This window comes from Xiphophorus hellerii, chromosome 22 (assembly GCF_003331165.1).
Source record: "Xiphophorus hellerii strain 12219 chromosome 22, Xiphophorus_hellerii-4.1, whole genome shotgun sequence".
NCBI classification, from domain to species: Eukaryota; Metazoa; Chordata; class Actinopteri; order Cyprinodontiformes; family Poeciliidae; genus Xiphophorus; species Xiphophorus hellerii.
The window spans coordinates 22,849,833-22,870,037 of record NC_045693.1 but is presented as its reverse complement, the minus strand read 5'-3'; the positions used below and the strand labels follow the sequence as shown (position 1 = coordinate 22,870,037).

Here is a 20,205-nt window from a genome sequence, read left to right as displayed (position 1 = left end):
TGGAAAAAAAAAAAAAAAAAAGATTTTATTCAATACTAAAACGATTCAGTTGTCATTAGCTCAGAAAGTATTTTGGCCTGATAATCCTTATTTTATGTTTTCATACACTGAAATGAGGACTGCAGTGAGCCTTTAAAGCCACCAGCACTAACACAACAAATCAGCTTGAAAGAGTCCTGCGCATGCGCACCACGACCAACATGTCTGCGCCCTTAGCAAGGTGGTAAAGGAGCTGCGTTATTGCAAGCAAGCGTTAACAAGCATTTTATTGATAGTTTGAAGAAAGTTAATGAATAAATTAAGTCGTGTTTTGACCACAGCAATGTCTCCGACAAGAGGGATACACTCACGGTAGCTTTCAATCGTTTTACTAGCGCTGCGATACTTTTTCTTTACTCTGTCAGTGATGTTATTATGTTTTCCAGTCGAACCTAGTTATAATTACAACATTTCAACTGAGCTTTCTTGTTTTATCAGTTCGTGTTGCAGCCGAAACGCTAAATGTATGTTTGAATTTTGAGACTTTTTTGGCTATAGCTACTGAAAACGTAGTTTGACTTTTAAAAAAGTAAGTTTTATCAAACTAAGGTGTGTGTACCGCCACTCCCCACCACACACACACACACACACACACGCTTGCAGAATTTAAGGTGTCGTCTTTTTGTACACCTTGACCTCTAAAAACACAGATGTGGAGCATTTAGGGGGGGGGGGGCTATATAACAGCATGCTCCAAAGGCAGACAAATTCAGATACAGACTGCTTCACTGTTACAGAAAGAGAGATTAGGTAAAGTGTACAATGGCTTCCAGGAGATTTGTAAGCCTTCTCTCTAGAAGAAGTGAGTGGGCACCCCGCTTCCGAAATCCTGGCAAAACTGTTTGCAAGCATTCCACTCATCAGTACGTAAGGAACCAAAGGCTTCTTCATACGGCTAAACCGGTCATGATGATGAAGCTGCTGTCGGTGGATGAGCTATTCGCCAAAACATCTCTGCAGGAGCACCTGAAAAAGGTGGAAGAAGAGTACGACGAGTGTTTACAGGCAGTCACTTACAGTGGCGCAGAAGATGAGCGCAGTGAGGATGACATGAAGGCCAGGAGAACCAAAGTATCCCTGCTGGCTCCTCTCATCCAGAGCATCCGAGAGCTGGACAAGAAGCAAAAAGAGGTCACGGATACGGAGACGCTCCTCAAAGGTGAGCTGGAAAGAGGTTTTGAGTTGCCATTTATTGAAGGATCTCTAAAGCGAATAACATTCTACAGGATCTAGCTCTCGGGACCAGTAGTTATGAAAGACAAATGATTTTGAATCTGTTGAACCAACTGTGTTTATTTGGTCACTGGTTTTGGACAACTAACATAGCAAAAGGCTGAGTTTTTTTATTTGAAATGTAACACCAAAACACTTGCAGTCATTACTTTAGTGGAGATGTCTGTGGCAGATGGACGAAATAAAAATGAACAACGGTCCTAATCATTATGAAAGTGTGCACAAGCTTTTACATTTTGCGGGTATTTTATGTGACAAATATGTTGGTGTTCAGTTAAACTCTTTATTAAATGGAATGCATTTAATAAATAAAGTGGAAAAGTGGAATTCAGAAAAATAAAAATGGGAAAAAGTGAAATTTGGTAAAAAAAAAAAACAACCCACAATGGAATTTGGAAAATAATAAAACGGGTTCCACTGTTTTTAACCATATTCTTGACTTCTAAGATGATGATGCGTCGCTACGAGAACTGGCTGAGCTGGAAAAAGAAAGTTGTCTGCAGGATATTCAAGATCTGAGACAAAAGGTAAAACTAAAAGCTGAAAAAAGAAGTAGAAGACCAGAAAACAGTGCTTTGCAACGTCAACTAATGTCATTCAGTAGCAGAGTTGTTGTGATGTACTTTTTTTTGTTTGTTTTTGGTTGTTAGTAATACTTCACACTCATATTTCTCATTGACCTTGCAGATTTTGGAGCTACTGATCCCCGAGGAGGAGGTCGACATGAGCGACCTCGTTCTGGAAGTCACAGCGGGGGTCGGTGGTCAGGAGGCCATGCTGTTCACCGCTGAGGTCTGCTCAAGATCTTAGATAAAGACCCTTGATATGTATAACTGGTGATGTAGTTGGGATGTACAGCTGTTTGTTGTTCTTTCTCCTGAAGATGTTTGACATGTACGAGGGCTTCGCTCAGTACCACGGCTGGTCCTTCGACGTACTGGAGCACATGCCAAGTGATTTAGGTCAGTTGATCTTAATATTTCGTTTACAAGGTCATGTTATTGTTCAGGCAAACTTTTAAGAAACACATTTCCACAAGTCTTTTAGCTCTTTTATTGAAACCGCATTGTCAGATTTTAATATGGTAATGCTGAAGACAGCAGTGCCACTTTTAGTTCGAACAGTTATTATTTGCATATTTCTCACATAAAGTGTTGTTGACTCCAGGAAGCAGGAAATCAGTTAACCATCTAACCAAAGCAGTGCTGCAGATTGTACAATCAGCTTCAGCCCACTGCCTATGAAGTGAAACGGTTAGTCGTTTTTGCAGAAAATGTCATTCAGTTCTGAATGGTTGCTTTTAAGACTCACCTGATTAAAAATAAGACTGAAACATTTATATTTTCTTAGTAGCATTCTTTCAGAACAGACCTTAAATGCTTTATGGAGTTTACATAAAGCGTGTTTGTATTGATTTATACTATGGCAGATTACTTTTTAAGCTACATATCTCAGTTCAAACTTATAAAGGACACCCATCTCCTTTTTTCTTTATGATACCATCGCAGTAACTGCTTTCAAACTCAAGAGGGAGCTCTTAGCTGTGGATCAAAATCCTAAATATAATTAGGCTCTTCACTCTATGTTGAATTGAAACAACTCAAGAAAGTTTTCCCTCTGCCTTTTAAACCTAACTAATAAAATATGACAGAAAACTAAATTTAAAGGTGTAGTTCAGAAAGTTTGAGATTAGTTTATTAGTTTAATATGTAATCTGTTACAGATGACGCTCTTGTTGTGTAATTGATTTTCACACGGACTTACTTTCTGTCAGGTAGTCACTGATCAGAAACGCATCATTCATTTTCTCTCTGCGTTCCACACAGGAAGACCTTTGGTGAACGCACCGCTTCCTGTCCCCCTTTTCCAGAGAACATATTCTGCATTCTGTGCGAATAATTATATGAAAACGTGACGGTGGTTTGAAGTTAAATAAAAGTAGAGTTTCCATGAACTGATGTAAAGGTTTTTGTTTTTTTGTTGAAGGCTTTGGTGTTTAGCTTTTAGCCTCCATTACCATCTAATCTGAATTCATACTTACCGAAGACATCAAAAGCATTATCTGCTGTTGGTAAGATATTAGCTGCTTAAAAAGTTTCAACAGAACCTGACAGCATCTCATTGCAGTAGTTTGTGCTGATCCCTGAACCTGAACACATGTTCACGTAAAACTTTTTACCGATCTGCTGTGCTGCCCAATGTTACCAGGCGGACTGCGGCACGCGTCAGCCAGCATCAGCGGCCCGCACAGCTACAAGAAGATGAAGTTTGAGGCCGGAGTTCATCGAGTTCAGAGGGTTCCCAAGACTGAAAAACAGGGAAGGATGCACACTAGCACCATGACTGTGGCTGTGCTGCCCCAACCTACCGAGGTACGGCTGAGCAACGCGAACACATGGTAAAAACAAGAACAGTCAATACAGACAAATCTGAATAGAAATCGGTGCATAAAACGAGCATGCTGTTTAGTGAATATGATGCATGCCAGTGGGAATGTCGAAATGATGTTTCTGATATAGAAAAATAACAAAGATATGTTTGGATTTGGTCCATTTGTTTGAATTTCGTCAAACGTTACAGTATGTTACATTAGATGATTAGGGCCACTGAGGAAAAAATAGAATTCTGACTTTTTCTTTCTAGATTCTTCTGTGATCAAAAGATCACAGAAGAATGTCAGAATTCTGAGAAAATTCTTTTTTTAAAATTTTCTTTGTGTAGTTTCTGCAAGATTTGTAGTTTTGCTGATTTTCCTCTGACTCACTCTTTTTCTTTTTAGATTTCTTTCACCATGAACCCAAAGGATCTGAGGATAGAGACAAAAAGAGCGAGTGGAGCTGGCGGTCAACATGTCAACACAACAGACAGCGCAGTCAGAATAGTCCATCTTCCAACAGGTAAAGCGCGTTACTGAAAACCAAACGTAATGCATTTTTGGTTTGTTACTCTGAGGAACTTAACTTCCATAGCTGCTTTAACATATCCCTACTGGAATTTACAGTCATTTTGATTCTTAAGAGAAATAAAGAAAGGCATGCAACATTTTTTTTAACCAAGCCCTAAATGAAAATGTTCTTAAATATCAGCTTGTGTCTGTCAGGCTTGGTTGCAGAGTGCCAACAGGAGCGTTCCCAGCTGAAGAACCGGGAGAAAGCCATGAAGGCTCTGACAGCAAAACTGTACAGCATGAAGCTGGAGGAAGAAACCAGCAAGCGCTACAACCAACGCAAAGTCCAAGTGAGATTCTGTTCGTTTAAAAATAGTCTGATTTAATTAATGACAGATTTAAAATGTCTGGTTTTTATACCTTACTGTTGACAAAAAAAAAGATCAAATAAAATAACTTTTTGTTGACGGTATGATCAACTATTCATGTGACACGTTTAAGATATATGCAAAATGACCAAACACGCCATGTCGCCTCCTGTTTCATTTTCAGGTCGGCACCAAAGGCAGATCGGAAAAGATCCGGACCTACAACTACGCCCAGGACCGCGTGACGGACCACCGCATCAGCATGACGGTGCACGACGTCAGGGGCTTCCTGTTGGGGGAGGACCTGTTGAACGAGATGAACTCCTCGCTGCAGGAATTCTCCGATCAGGAGACGCTCATGGAGCTGCTGGAAGAGGGCAGCCAGGAGGAACCATGAGCATGGCCACAGATGGAGAGGAAACGTTTTAATGCAACACTGGGATCTTGATCACTTGTACTCCACCTTGAATTCTCATTAATATTTGCCACTGTGCATTGAACTGAAGTTGAAGTAGCTTCTTCATATTGAAAGACTGTAGACCTTGACTACATGGATTTGTACAAGTGAAAAGTTATCATTTTTTTAAAGGCTTGTCATGATTTTACTTTCAAGTTTTTCCAAATTGTCTACTAGGTAAGTGAAAGTGGTAGCTGTTGTTTTGACTTCATGATTATGAAATACTGAGTGAAGGATGAAACTCGTTTTCTTGGCAGAACAAATGTAACATCATTTGATAAAAGGTCCCTTTATGAGGTGTAGTTCAACCTTGTGCTCTTTTTAGTCGTCAACAACCTAGGTGGCATATCTGAAGGGATATGCTGAGTGGAGTGACCACCACTCAACAAAACTGTTAGTGTTATTAGTGAGGCAGACTTTTTGAATGCTCCACATATTTTCAGCATAATTCAATTCCTTTTCAATTGAGCTTATTTATATAGTGCCACCAACACAACAAAAGTCACCTCAAGGCACCCCACAAAGGAAAGTCAATTAAACCCAGTCATACAGGTAAACTAAAAGTCAATTACAGACATTCTTAATTGATCCTAATTGAAACTGAGCCGTGTAGTTTTCAAAGGCTCGATGTTAATTTGCTTAATCTTATCTAGAAACAGTTTTGATGTGTGTTTAAGAGACACCTCAAATTTGCCTTGCCTCGTCCAATCTTACGGAATGAACTACATTACCCATAATGCCTGTCGCGATAAGGTTGAACAATCGAACGCAGAAACAGCCAAATGCTCTCGCAACGGTCTCATCCACTGCTACCGTTAGCCGCGGTAGCAATGGGTTTTTTTTTCTTTCTTTTACAGTAAATTGCGTTTTTAAATCTTAGAAGTATGTTGTTTTTTTAGAATAGCTGGTCTTGGTAGATAAAACCACTTTTTTCGCCTTTAATGGAGAACAAATATCCCTCCATACTACGTCAGTAGCCGAGCGGGTTTAGCAGTTGGTACATTTTGATACCGAAGAGGCTCATCTGTCCGCCGCTGCTGCTGCTCCCCCCTCAGCGGGGATTTGGACAAAGCCAGTCAGATGTTGGACGATAGGATAAATATCCGGAACTCTTCGCGTTTTTACACCGGGTTTTGAAATTGACTTTTCCAACTGAGCACCACTTGTAAAAGTGACGGCGGCGAGACGGTTTAGGAGGGCGAGAGTTTGGATCTCGCACCGAGGGAAGGAGGAGGAAAAAGCCGCGGGGAAGAAGGGGCGAAGGGGGCCGAGATCCTGATGCCAGTGATGGCAAACGAGCCGATCATCCTGAACGTTTATGATATGGTAAGGGGGGGAAAAAAAATGAAACCATTTGTCCTTTCTTTGCTTGTTTTTGTTTCGTTCGAGAAACGGGAGTGTGCGATAGGAACTGAAAAGCTTTTTTTTTTTTTTTTTCTTCATTAGAGTAAAGTAAAAATACTTTTGCACATATGCAAACATTTTGAGGTTTTCATCCTAAAAGTTCTTTGGGACCCATGTTGTTAGATCAATAATACAATTCAGCTGCCGAAATGTATTTGTAGAAGTAGTGAACAGGAGCGGCACCAGATTTGTTTTGTAAGGGTGTCCACTAGGAGGAGGGCAGGTGGGTGGGGCACACCTTAAAGAAGTTTTATAGTTTCCTTTGCAGAATTTTGAAATTCGAGTACAATTTAAAACAGTGAGTTAGTTCCCCCCATTAAAAGAAAAACAAAAGGTCCCTTATGGTAGGACACATTGTGTTCCCTGCCAAGCCGTTGTGCTGACAGCACTTTGTGTTTCTTCCCACGAAAAAACATATGCAAGTTCATTAAGACGACCACATAAAGCGAGCTATAGAAAGGGAATTACTCTCTTATGCATTTACAAAACAAAATCCTCTGCTGTGCTTATGCACTTTATGGAGTATTTAATTCATGACTTTTGTGCTGGCCCATTGCAGTGCTAGTTGATGTGATGTCACACACAGGAATCAGTCAGACGGAAAACAAACATGGATCTAAGCTCCGAATAGAGTCAAAATCCTTGTCAACATTTGCGTAAGCACTCACATTAGCATCCATTAAGGTTTATGGATTGTCAGTCATATTCGGGCTCCACCATATCAGGTTGAACCCGTTGCAGCTAAAATGGTCCTTAAATGTCATTGTGTTCTACTCCATCAGAGTGATTCCTCAGAGAGAAAGCCTGTCAGACTTGATAAAAATCAATCCATGTTGGATTTATTATTATTATTACTATTATTATTAGCAAAGAAATTAAGTTGTTTTATATTCTATTTTAAATTCACATTTTTCATTCCACTTTTATGATAAAATCACATCTATAGTTAGTTTATGTCTTCAAGCACCTGGCAAAAACCACTTATAACCATGGAGATGGGAGCTAATCAAGTTAATAATCTATATTTTTAAATGTATAAATAGCTTAAATTTACTTGCACAGCATTGTATAGCCTACCCTTCTGCTTTTATTTTATTTTATGTAATTTTGTTGTTCAGAGAGAAGTTTTACCGTTGGGCTTCGTTGCTGTGTTAAGTCAGTGTAACCAGATCATAGCTGAGTTTTCAAATTAGACCTGAAGAATCACTATGAGGAAGATAATTTCAAACTGATACCTTTGTTTTCTCTCTCCAGAATTTTCATATCAGGAAGGAGGAAAGCTGTTCTACAGTTTATTTAAAAAAATAAAAATTTTCGCTGAACTAAAATGGGCTTCGTTTTATCGCCATTCTTAAAGAGAATTCCCTTATTTGATTTTATTTTTTATGTGACAGATGAAGGGTGTTGTATTGTGAAGTACATTTACAACCTTAGCAGGAGACATTGCGAACCAAAATCCATGTCAAACATGTGGAAGATGACAACTGTTTCTACCCGAGAGGAAAATGTGCAGTTGTTTTTTGGTGCAAAGTGAGACCGAGGATGAAGTTGAGTAACAATGCTGTCACCATGTAGGGCCGAGTCAGTGGTTAGGGGTTTGCTAATTGATTTGTTGATGAATCATTGATTACTGTGGATATTCCCTGCGGCGACTTGATTACACCTAAAATTGTCATAGACAGACTATAAAACCATGAGCAGCACTTTAGGAAAAAGTGTGACGACCGTAAAAACCGCAGCTTCCTAAACATTTTCTCCAGACATTTGTTTCTCACCAAACGTCCTGTTATTTTCTCCCTGTTTCTTTAACAGAATTTGCATTCTGTTAAAGAACAATGAACTTGTTTTGAATAGGTTACAGAGTTTAGTATGGCAATAAAGCAGAGATGAAAAGATTCGAGAGCTTGTAGAAATCTCTCCCCTTTATCACATTGTTGAAACTTTCACCAGTGTGTTTCTTTCTTCTCCCTGCCTTTCTCCTTCCCCATCTTGTCCTTGTCATCTCTTCTCTATCCCAACTCGTACTTCTTTCATCTTTCTGCCTTCTCTCCTCCCCCACTCCCCACTTCTCTCACTTCCTTTGTTGTTTCACTTGACTTGCCGGCCGCAGTCGTTTCTTCTCGGTAAATTCTGAAAAGCTCTTATCTCTTCGTCAGTTTTACTACCGGCTGGCTGCAGAGAAGCCGACATTGTTTTGCATGCAACACGTTCCCCCTGACAGAAGCAGCTGTGTCCATTCTACAAGACGATTTGCCGGTCTTATGGGTTGTGTCTCTACCTGCTTTGCACATACAGTATATAGACAGACTTTTTTTTCACCCATTTTTTGTAGAATAGTGCGAGCTTAGTCCAATTCAATGGATGGCATCTTTGAACAGAAATGGTCAACTCAGTTAAATTTAAGTCTGGGTTTTGACTTGACCATTCTAAAACAGGAACCTTAAACCCTTGGTGTCTTTGAGTCCTAGTTGGGTGAAGCAGGACTGACAACCCTAGACTTGAGACAAGGGCATCTACACTTTGTGAGCATTTTCACATCGTCTCATGTTCCATCTACAAACGTCCGCATCGTTACAATATTTTATGATTTCAGTCCATTTTTGTACAGTAGTTGTGAAGGAGAAGGAAATGATACATGGCTCTTTGTACAAGGTTCAGTCTGCGAAGTGTGACTCCCGTTCGTATTCTGCCCTGTCTGAGTCAGTACTTTGTGGAACCACAAGAATTGCGTCTTTTGGGTTACTTCTCTACCAGCTTTGCACAGACTGAAAACTTTTAAGTGTTTAAGCTCAGTCACACAGGATGAAGAATGTCTTTTGGTACATTACTAATTACTGACTTATTTTTTTAATTTTTCGCCCCACGTAGCGTGTGTGCAGAAAGTTCAGTTTTGTGCTGATTTGACCAGATTTCCTTCTACATGTTCTTTTCGTAACTTGCGTTAAACTTCAAGCTGCAAGCTGGTCAGAATCTATTCTCAGGTTTTCACCAGCTACCTGAAAAGCTTAGAGATACTGTACATACTAATGACCTCTCCTCATTAAACTCTAGATGATTGGTTTGAAAATAAGCTATTGAAGCTGTGTGTTCTTTCAAAAGAACAGGATTGCAAATATTTTTTTCAGTTTTGTACCTTAGCTTCTCACATTGTGTCATTTCAGCACACATGTGACCGTCTTTAAGTGTAAAAATGCATGTTAAAATAAGTCGAGGGCTTCTTTTGTCTTGTGGTCTAATTTTTATATCGTATTCGACGTAGCAAAACCAAACATTTCCCTCTGGAGTGATGACGGTTTTGGAGCTCTCCAGATCAGTTATGGTTGGTGTTGGATGACTGATTTGCATGTTGACTTGTTAGGTCATTTTCTGACTGATTCTGTATGTAGACTGACTCATTCTTTGCAGGGTTGCTCAAACCTGTTTCAGCTTCTTTGTACTGGTCAGATTTAAATATATTTTATTGTTACTCTGAAGACTTTTTCTTCCCACATTCCCACATTGTAGTACAGGCTTGATCACCAGTTGATTCAAGAAATGGGGAAAAAGTAATGATAATGCCAAGAGAGAACAAAAATGAGAATTAATCACAGAAAAAAGAGCTTTTTGTTTCATGACGATACTCAATTAGTTACTACAAAACAGATTAAATGCATTCTGGAATCAATAGTATTGTCTCCTGCAGTAAATGATCCAATGTTTGTATATCTCAGACTATGTAGTTCTCTCCAAATGCTTGCGAATTGTGAGACTGACCTTCGTTTTTATTCTATTGGGTCTGTTTCTACACTGCTACACTCACATTAATCTTGATGGTAAACAGTGGGGGTGGGTAATTGAATAACTGCACCGCTACACCCCAAGAATAGCTTCAGCTGAAGTTGTACAGGAAGTTCATCGTTCATACTGGACTGTATCGACCCAGTTTTAGTTTGAGCATTTGTAGCTGCTGAATCCGTGGGTCACACAGCTGGTGCTTCAAAAACAGTCCAAAAAAATGTATGTATTTTTGAACATCCTGATGAACACAGTAGTCACAAAGTATTGGCTTTACCAATGTGGCAATGATAAATTCCCACCCCTGTTATGGAGATTTACCAGTCAGGTTTTTCCTGGCTGGAATTTACCGAATTCTGCCAATTCAAGCTTCGACCGATTTGGATTTTCCATATTTTTGTTGTTGTTCCAAAAATATGAAACGGATACGAGAATAAGCCGCAGTTTTGGGTTTTTTTTTTGTTGTTGCGGTAGTTGTTTCAAATCCAACAGCAGATTTATTAAATCATTACGAAATTATTCCTCTTTAGCTATATGTCCCACGCCTTTATCTGATCTCTTATGAACTCATAATAAACATGTCAGATTGTTGGAGCTTTTAGCTTAAATCTAATAAACTAAATTAGAAAACTACAGTGAGTTCGAAAACTATCATATTTTCAAGTGTTGACCAGCTGATTACAGAGTAGAGAGAATTGGACTGATTCCAATGTCTGTCTGGTTGATCAGTTTATTTATCTCCAAGCACTGCTAGGACATTTGACATTTTGCCAATATCCTTCTTGTCTGTACCTAAAAAGCCTGATGAAAAGCCATCTTTCCATTGGAGGATCAATATCCTCACGTGATTTTCAGGAATGTATGTGCAGACACAAGCACAGGCCCCCGTCCACTCTCTCTCCTTCTTCCACATCCAGCCCCCCCTCCAACCGTCCTGTTCCTGCTACTAAGTGGATTTTCTGGCCAGCTCTGAGTGCTTTAGTACAGCACTCTAATGAGAGAGCATTATCTTTACACCACCTGTCTGCCTGCCAGACTGTCAGACAGACCAGTAGTGTATCTAACATGTTTTCTCACTGTTCGGTCAATGGCAAGACATGCTAGGATATTGGGTTTAGGTGTGTAATGTAGCTGAGGAGGTCGTGTTTCTTGCGTTGGCCACAGATCCTTTACTGCATGAGATAAAGTGTGTCGCGACCAAGATTCCTCGTCTTCTGTGCCGTCTAATCGATGAGGTAAAGTGAAAGTCTGGTGATGCAGCAAAAACAGTTGGAGCACTTTTTAATGAGACAAACCTTGATCACTGCAGAAGTAGAGTAGAAACAAAATTGCTGTGATACTACAGTAGATTGGAAGAGATAAACTATACAGTGACTGTTCTTTTACTGTCTCTGTCCTGTATTATGGGCATGACATTCAACCTTATTTTAAAGTAGATGACATGATGGAGAAGATTTCTGGTATGTTGTGGACTTTTTGTGAGACAGAGTAATTGGATAATATTACCCTGATATGTATTAAAAACGAGATGATATTTGTTCAGCCATTCATTTATTGATGGAGAAAACATATTCAGGAGGAAAACCCAAAGATCCCTCTCCCTGGTGGTTCCCAGTGATAGTCTCCACCTCACTCTGCGGACCCCAAGGCATTCCCAACTTAGAGGAGATCTATAGCCCTTCTGATGATTTTTGAGTTTGCCAGAACCACCTCTGCTGACCTGGACGGAGCTTCTCATTCCATCTTTAACACTGATTCTCATCTTCCAGTTGAAAAAGCTTGTTTCAGCTGCTTGTATCTGGAATCTTGCATTTTCAGTTTTGATGGACATCGCGTGATCATAAGTGAGGATTGGAATGTGGACTGGTAAATCGAGAGTTTCACATTTTGAGCTGTTTCTTCACCATGACTGATCAGAGCAGGGTCTGCATTACCGTCTGGCTCCATCCCATAATCACACGTGAATAAAAGAACATACTGTAGCTTTGTATATGATTTGAACAAAAAATAGACTTAACCTTTTGGGCCAAAGCAGACCTACTTAATCAGTAGTCAAGCTAAAACAAACTCAACCATGAACACCTGTGGTTGGTAGTTACTTCCTTCCTTCCGGTCTCTCATTTAGTCCGTCTTTGTCAACGGTTTCAGAGCAGTGACATACATTGCTTGAAAAATAACCCAAAAAAATACAGCAAACATCCCTTTATTCGTCTTTCCCTGTTTATCCCTGCCTAAGAAATGTCTTAACACTTGCGAAGACTCAAAGCAATCACTTTCCAATTACTTGTAATAACTTTCTTTGAAATATCCCCAGACACTCATTGACTCATTTACTCAGACTAGAGCACAGCAGCTTTTAAGGTTTTATAACTCTTCACAAGAGGCTTTCGTAGAATGCGATACACAATTCCTCTTGTTGTTTTTCACAAACCAAGTTTCTAAAAGGCAGATCAGAGCCATTGCTCTTCCGTAGTGTGACAATAAGCTTGATGAAGGCTGTTTTTGTCTTTGGGCTACATAAACGACAAAGTCTTGCAGCTTATGCTAATAACCACTTGTGTATGCTGGTTATTAAAATGCTGTGTGGTGCCAACACACTATCGGTGCTAATGTTAGTTAGTTTGCATTGCACTGTGGTTGATGGTCTCTTCAGCTGCCGTTTGTGGTGGAAATGCAGATTTTATCAGACAGTACACAATAATTTTCATTTTATTATTTTGTGTCAGCGATAAAACACATGCATTGGGTTTAGGAAATAAATGTGCGTCCTATGGGTACAGAATATATTGCAAATATGGCGTCCTTGCAGTAACAACATGCACAAATTAACTTGGCTCATCAGTTAGCTGTAGTGTTTTAAGCTTCCAGTGTTTATTTCATTGACACACATCTACAAAAATCATTTTATCATTTTTCCCCCCAAACAAAAACTTTTATTCGTAGTTCATGTTAAAAATTTGATCTCTAATTTAAGACACAGGTCACGTAAAGCTAAGAAGCTAAGAAGCTTCCGAAATTATCTACTTTTTTTTGTCCACACTGGAGTTTGGCGATGTTGTGCAGATGTTTGCTTCACCCAGTTGCCAACCAGTCTGTGACTCTGATTTCATCATTTGTTACATTTTCAGCTGCTGTGGTTCGTTTTTACACTACACTGTGTCCAACAAATCAAACCCTTTGAAAAACCGGTCCCCCCCCATTGTATGTGGTGGTGCTATACCAAGAACCATCGAAGGAAATGACACAAGAACCTCTCAAGGAAACATGAGTCCAACCTCCTTCCTTACCAATACGTACAGAAAAATGGGGTGAGGTCGGATTTTAGCAGTTGTAGGATTTGTCTTTTATCTTTGGCTAAAGAGCATGAGCCATTTCACCCGCGAGCACCAAGCACGCGCTTTTGTTGTGGTTGTATTTACCCAGGATGCCCAATGCAACAATCTGCTTCCCCCTTTTGGAGCTGTCTCTGATTCGGTTGGCATTTCCATATTCGATCTGCACCAGAGTTCACTTCAACCAGACCAAGACACATTCACACCTCCCCAAACAAACCATAAACTACACTTACCATGCAGCATTAACTGCAGACTTTGACTTAATCTTTTCACCTTCCTTTGCCTGCAGTACTGGATCAATGAGTTCACCAGCTCTCTGGGCATTGGAGTCTTTCACTCAGGGATCGAGATCTATGGAAGAGGTAAGTTTGTGTCAAGGACGATGCTCCTGATGATCAGGATGCATGATGATGCATATCGATTTTTCTTGTCAGACATGTCTAGAAACATATTTTTCTTCTATCCTTAGAGTTTGCCTATGGTGGACACCCATACCCGTTCTCAGGGATCTTTGAGATCACTCCGGGTGATGCCACCGAACTCGGCGAAACGTTCAAGTTCAAGTAAGTACGATTTTTGGAGGGTTTTCAAAGATACATTATGTGCCTGTTGGATGTCTTAATGGCAGTTTATGAAAGTCAACAATTGTTATACAAATGAGAAAGTCTGACTAAGTCATTGTTTCCTGAGTAAAGAGGTCAGGTCAACTTTGGACTCACACAAAATAATCTACTGTAGATGATATGGACAGATCAAATAAAAACCAACCACAGTTAAAATATTTGCATACTTAATTGTTATATTAAAACACAAAAAAGATTAAATAATTGAATTGCAAACAACAGCAAAAGGTTTTAGTTTGGATGATCTCCTCTGCAGTTGATTGAAACAGCAGAGGATCAGTCGGTTCAGTATGTTGGAAGAGCCTCTGTTTATCCAGAGCTGCTGTGTGTTACTTCTGCTCTAGTTGATCTGCCCTGTGGCTTTAGAGACTCGTCCTCACACACAAACCCGCACTCACACACACACACTTCCATGGTGTCCTCGTACAGACCAGTAGGCTGCAAGTATGCATCATCTGAAGCAAATGGTGGACTAAAACTGGCTGACTTTTGATTGCAAACTGGAAAGAAAAAAAGTGCGCCTCTTGAACAAAAATACAATAAAATTCTGATGTTAATTCTAAATGTTTCACAGAATATTGACAAATATTTTTAAGTGAGTCGTTCTCCAGTTGATTTTATTTGAGCTCGTATTCGCCGTGTGTGTGTGTGTGTAGAGAAGCCATCGTCCTGGGCAGCACAGACTTCACGGAGGAGGATGTGGAGCGGATCGTGGAGGAGATGGGGAAGGAGTACAAGGGCAACGCCTACCACCTCATGCACAAGAACTGCAACCACTTTTCCTCAACACTTTCAGAGGTGGAGTACAAAAAAAAAAAACATAACCACAAGCTTGCACAACTGTCTGTATTATGGCGATGTGTTGACTCCCTTTCATTGGGAACAGCCTAAAACTAACATTTCATTGAACTCATGGCGATATATCATGTCATGGTGACTTCGTCAGGGCATAAATAACTAGAAACTGTTACATTAAAAGATTCATGTCTGTGTGTGTGTAGGCGTGTGTGTGTGTGTGTCTTCAATCAGCTTATGCTGGAGTGACTAATGAGCAGGGAGTCTTACAGTTAGCAACTACCGCTCAGACGGGGATTAGGACACTGATACAAGCCTGAACATGCAGGGCCAGCTGGCAAGCACACCCACACACACACACACACCCAAACAGCACATATGTGCTGTAAATACCACACAGAGAAATCCTCTCTAAGGAAATGACAGATTATGGTTCAAATATTCACACATAGATGCACAAACAGTATACCAGTACTGTTAAAATGTTTAACAAAACAAGGGAGGTGAAGTGTTTCCCACAGGATGGAACTCTCATATGGAGAAAGATGATCAGATCAAACGTTATAATTACTTCTCCACAGATAATATTTGTCTCTCGTCCTTTTTTCACAAATAATAGACGAATGTTTCTAGAAAGAGTAGTTTTTCTATACAAATCTATGATCTGGATACATTTGGACTTAGTAGATGACTTGTGGAAGATAAATCGGGGTCATAAAACACATTTTGGGAAGCTTTTTCATTTAGTTGCAGGCATTTGTATTTGCTCACGCTTTCTTTCTGCGTCTCGTCTCCTATTTCCGTATCGTATCATAGCAGACATCTGCTCAGATCAAGACAGAACAAGCTCATCGGCGTGATGAAATAGTTTTATCTGATGTCACAAAGCGAGCCAGGTTCATAGAATTAGACGGGGTACAAACTGCATCCAATGGCAAGTCGTTATGTTGAGGGAATAGGGAAACAAACGCTGTACTGTTAAAATAGAGAGTAAAATACACAGTGATAGTCTGCAGTGTTCAGAAAGTCCCCACTCTTTTTTTTCCTTTCTTCTTTGTTTCCCATTTAACACTAATCGGTCTCGGCGTCGGCTGTTAAAGGTCATCATATCTGCCATGAGCAGAGCAAGCGTGTGTGTGTGTGTGTGTGTGTAAATCGAGATATTTATGGATTAGCTGCTGCTTTCTGACAGCCTTAGGAAGACAAAAAAGAGAAGAGGGGAAAGCTTTATACGTGTGACATCATGTGGATTGTTACCATATGGAGGGTGGTGCGGATTCTTTTCATATCAAAACATGTGATGAGGCAATTAACCTTCATCTTACTCCACCTCAATATATTGCAAATTAAATTGGCAAAGTAATAAAAAGAAAATATTTGTTTAACCAGGAAAACACTGATATCCTTGTCCGCATGTTGCCAGGTCTTTATAACATTGTTTGAAAAAAATAAAAGAAAAATGTTTATATATTTTTGGTTTTGAAAAAATCATTTTTGGAAAATCAGGATTTTTAAAAAATGTTATCTTTCACCTGTGCGCTCTGCAGGTTTCCATAGTTCAGAGTGATGTCAGCAGGCCCACGGCGGCCATCTTGTTTGAGAAGCGTGTTTCACAGCTTCTATTTATGCGGACTTTAAATTCAAGTCATCTCTACGACAAAATATTGGGGTCTGGCTACTGTTTTTGTTTTTTTTAATTACAAGAACACAATCATCATATTAGGAAAATTACAGTAAGTACTAGTTTTATGAGAACTCTAATGGGACAAATAAAACATGAATCATTTAGGCTTTTTTTTTATTGAACAACTTATTTCTCGTAATGTTAAGCCTCTCAAAGGTTTTTTTCTCTGCTAACATTATGACTATGTTCTCATAATAAAAGAAAATGTATTCTGGCCCTAATACTCTGTTGCACAACTCACAGGAGGAACGATTGCAATAGAAGCCATTTTTAAAAAAATGTTTTCTGTATTTTGTTCTTTCTTTTTTATTTAAAAGAAAGCGAGAAAAGAATAAATTAAAATCAGAAATTAGATATGGTATGAAAAAACTTCTTTTATCAGTATAAAGTAGGACTCTGCAAGAAAAAAAAATTATATATATATATATATATCAATAGTAATATTGCAAGTCTGATCCAGAACCGCACAGCTTTCTGGGGAATGTAGGCAGAGGAAAGACTTTAGCCCCTCAATCTTTCACGGCGAGCTAAGCAATGTTTTTTGTATTTGTTTTGAACCATCACCTAAACTTTTCTTCTTCTGTTCTTTTTTTAAATTTTTTTTTTTATGTTTCTTCGTAGATCCTTTGTGGCAGGGAGATCCCTCGTTGGGTCAACCGCCTGGCCTACTTCAGCTCCTGCGTGCCGTTCCTCCAGAGCTGCCTGCCCAAAGAATGGCTGACCCCTGCTGCCTTACAGTCCAGTGTGAGCCAGGAGCTCCACGGAGCGGCCGGAGAGCTGGAGGAGGCCGAGGACGCCGCCGCCACCGCCTCCCTGGCCTCCATGTCGCCCTCCGCCTCCTCCAGCCCCCCCTCCTCTCTGCCTCGACACTGTCGCCCTCAGCCCCGCAGGTAGAAGCAGGGGGTGGGGGAAAACCCCGGGCCTTCACCCCCTTTCTTAAAGAGACAGTGTCCTAAAGGAGAAACCGCAGCAGCCACAGCCAAAAGTCCTGTCAGACCGTTGATTCAGGCGCCCAGACTCGCTCCATGTGGGACCATCGGGACAATCTGGCCCCGTCTGGACCTGTGGAAGGGTTCTCACTGATCCCCAGATCCCCCTGAAAACTCAACCCATTTCCACTCGTTTCTCCTTTACCTACAAACCACATGCAGGTTGTACCAGCATTTACTTGTCACCCCCTCCACCTGGTTAGAGTGTAAAAACATCTCCGGAGCAGTCGCAAACTATAAACTCCTTGGTACATTGACATGGAAAATTTCTCTTTTATTTTAAACAATTTTCTAAAAGTTTTTCTTCATGGAAAATGTCAATGAGCTTAAAAATAATCTTTTATCTATACCTGTCCAATCATTTTGAGGCGAATCTCTGGTGAAATCAAGTTTCTCTCGCTGCTGATTACGGCATTACGACCTGAATCCCTGGTAAAGGTGCTTGTGCACAATTTTTCACTGAAGTAGCAAACGTTAGAGAAATCCAACCTTTAATTCAAAAATGAGCTTGAATTGGTGTCCGAAGAACCGTTTGTGAGTCGATTCCTCCATGTGTTTTGGTTTTTTTATTGTTTAAAATGTGCTGCCGTTTCAAAGAGTTGGGGCCGACGTGCTCCAACCAGGTTCCCAATGACATCTGGGAGGGAAGCAGGCCTGCGGCATCACAAACAAAGCAGCGTTTGTTGCTGCAGAGCAGCTCCGGTTAATTTAGTAAAACTCTCCACATCTTTACCTTTCGTAATTCCTCTCCGATAACTGGGTGGTTTTAAATGTCTTCGTGATTGTTCTGGCTGCAGATCAGAGCAAGGCGAGGAGAGGAGTTATTGTCTCGAACATCAACAAGCATCATCTTTCTTTTTGCGCCATGCTCTCTTGTCTTTCCTCTTTTGAAGAATGGCTCTGCGCCACATCATATTTTTCACACAAGATCATGAGTTTGTAATTCTAAGTTTGTCTGCCATCATCTGACGATCTGAACTTCAAAAACGTATTAGGTGAATCCAGTTGTGGCTTTACACTGCAAAAACACAAAATCTTACAAAGTACTTTAAATAAGACAAAACTAACTCATAAGTTTTGAGCAAGATATGAGTTTTTATTTGTCAATAATTTGTTAATATTGACCTTTTAAAAAAAGCTAATAGTTACACAGTTTATTTGAGTAAAAAAATGTTTGCCAATGGAGGTAGTATTTAAAAAAAAAAATCAATATTAAGGAATTATTGACTTAAAACAAGCTCCTATATCTTGCTGAAATGTTACTTGTAAGTTAGTTTTGTCTTATTTCAAGTCTACTAAGACAGTCACACAAGAAACCAGAACAAAAACACTTGGTAAGATTTTATATTTTTGCAGCGTTATTTCCCACCACTGAACGGATACACTCTAATTACAGGTTGCATGTTTTTAATATGTTTAATATCAAATTATGCTGCTGTTCTAGAGCAGAAGTCATTTTAGGGCTTTTCAAGCGTCTTCACCAGGGATTCCATCAGCGCAGCGGTTTCTGTGTGATTTCCTTTGAGGCTGTTAAATGTCTTGGCAAGGGATTGTCTCGTAAATGAGATTTTTTTTTTTTTTTCCCATCTCGGTGGGAGTTTCCTGCAGATAAAAGTAGTTCTGCAGTCGAGTTGATTCGGCCTACCAGACGCCGCTGATGGGTAAAGTTATAGATTCGGCCTATTTTTTATTTTTTTGTATTTTATTTCCAGTGAAACATTTAGCGGTAGCTCAGGTCCTTCCAGACTCGTAAAAAAAAATAAAATAAAATACTGAAAACAAAACAATCTGATGATTCATACTGACTCATCAACCAACTCAAAAAGCAGTGAGGTGGAGGGATACTTTCTAAGTAGCAGCTGCAATGGTGCCTTTAAACCAGGTACTTTTTTTATGAAACCTATACATTTAGCATATATGACAACTTTTAATAGTTTTTTTATTTTAAATCAAAATAAAATTGAAATTCACGCTAATGCTGTATGGTAATCTATATAAAAAAAAACAACTTTTTTTAAACTGACCAGAGATCAGTCTGCATCAATTATTTTCCTCCAAGGTAGTGATGTCACATCAAACGAACGAAAACACTGTGTGTTGAGGGTTTTTTTTTTTGCAACATATTTTCGATTGTTTTCATCATCACACTGACAAAAAATCAAAAAATAAATAAAGCTTTACATTTCACAGTAAGGTGCTAATTTTTCTGAATGAGCGATTGGTTTTAACTACTACAAGGCGAGTTCTGCTCCGAAGCGAGAGCCGCTGACGTGCTGGAAGGACGTTTGTATCGACCGACGTTTCTGACAAATCTTGTTCTGTTGTATTCCGATTTTTCTGAAATTCTGGCCTTTTTTTTGTCAGCTTTGTTTAATTTTTGGACAAACTCAGGACTCTTAAAGGCTTTGTAGTTTGAACTTTTTTCTTTTTTTTAACACGTTTTATGTCGGGGGGGTTTTCTAAAGCATTACATGCCCAGTTTTATATTCCACTCTTAAAAAAAAACAACAACTTTTGTTTACTATCTGTACTTTTCTCTCTACCTACCTAAATGTGCAGGACTCTCTTTTCAAATCTGATTAGCATCGAGCTAACCTCTGGGCCACATTTTCCTCCA

General features: G+C 39.6%; 2 protein-coding genes across 2 annotated transcripts; both read left to right on the top strand.

Moving 5' to 3' along the window:
- The first annotated feature begins 186 nt into the window (after positions 1 to 186).
- Positions 187 to 5,280, top strand: mtrf1l (mitochondrial translational release factor 1-like). The gene is made up of 8 exons (XM_032552967.1): positions 187 to 1,198; positions 1,720 to 1,799; positions 1,960 to 2,064; positions 2,156 to 2,234; positions 3,481 to 3,644; positions 4,052 to 4,169; positions 4,373 to 4,509; positions 4,712 to 5,280. Exons 1-8 carry the CDS (start codon positions 802 to 804, stop codon positions 4,922 to 4,924), a joined length of 1,293 nt encoding a protein of 430 aa, XP_032408858.1. The 5' UTR covers positions 187 to 801; the 3' UTR covers positions 4,925 to 5,280.
- Positions 5,281 to 5,415: 135 nt separating this feature from the next.
- desi2 (desumoylating isopeptidase 2) lies at positions 5,416 to 18,752 on the top strand. Its single transcript, XM_032552968.1, has 5 exons — positions 5,416 to 6,310; positions 13,787 to 13,859; positions 13,967 to 14,060; positions 14,777 to 14,918; positions 17,221 to 18,752. Exons 1-5 carry the CDS (start codon positions 6,263 to 6,265, stop codon positions 17,491 to 17,493), a joined length of 630 nt encoding a protein of 209 aa, XP_032408859.1. The 5' UTR covers positions 5,416 to 6,262; the 3' UTR covers positions 17,494 to 18,752.
- The last annotated feature ends 1,453 nt before the right edge of the window (positions 18,753 to 20,205 follow it).

What these genes read in the sequence shown, in the direction of transcription:
- mtrf1l (XM_032552967.1), top strand. Translation starts at nt 802, where the DNA reads ATGGCTTCCAGGAGATTTGTAAGCCTTCTCTCTAGAAGAAGTGAGTGG. An exon ending in TACGGAGACGCTCCTCAAAG is followed by an intron (nt 1,199 to 1,719) that starts GTGAGCTGGAAA and finishes TTGACTTCTAAG; the next exon opens with ATGATGATGCGTCGCTACGA. An exon ending in TGCTGCCCCAACCTACCGAG is followed by an intron (nt 3,645 to 4,051) that starts GTACGGCTGAGC and finishes TTTTCTTTTTAG; the next exon opens with ATTTCTTTCACCATGAACCC.
- desi2 (XM_032552968.1), top strand. Translation starts at nt 6,263, where the DNA reads ATGCCAGTGATGGCAAACGAGCCGATCATCCTGAACGTTTATGATATG. An exon ending in TCCTGAACGTTTATGATATG is followed by an intron (nt 6,311 to 13,786) that starts GTAAGGGGGGGA and finishes CTTTGCCTGCAG; the next exon opens with TACTGGATCAATGAGTTCAC. An exon ending in GGCGAAACGTTCAAGTTCAA is followed by an intron (nt 14,061 to 14,776) that starts GTAAGTACGATT and finishes GTGTGTGTGTAG; the next exon opens with AGAAGCCATCGTCCTGGGCA.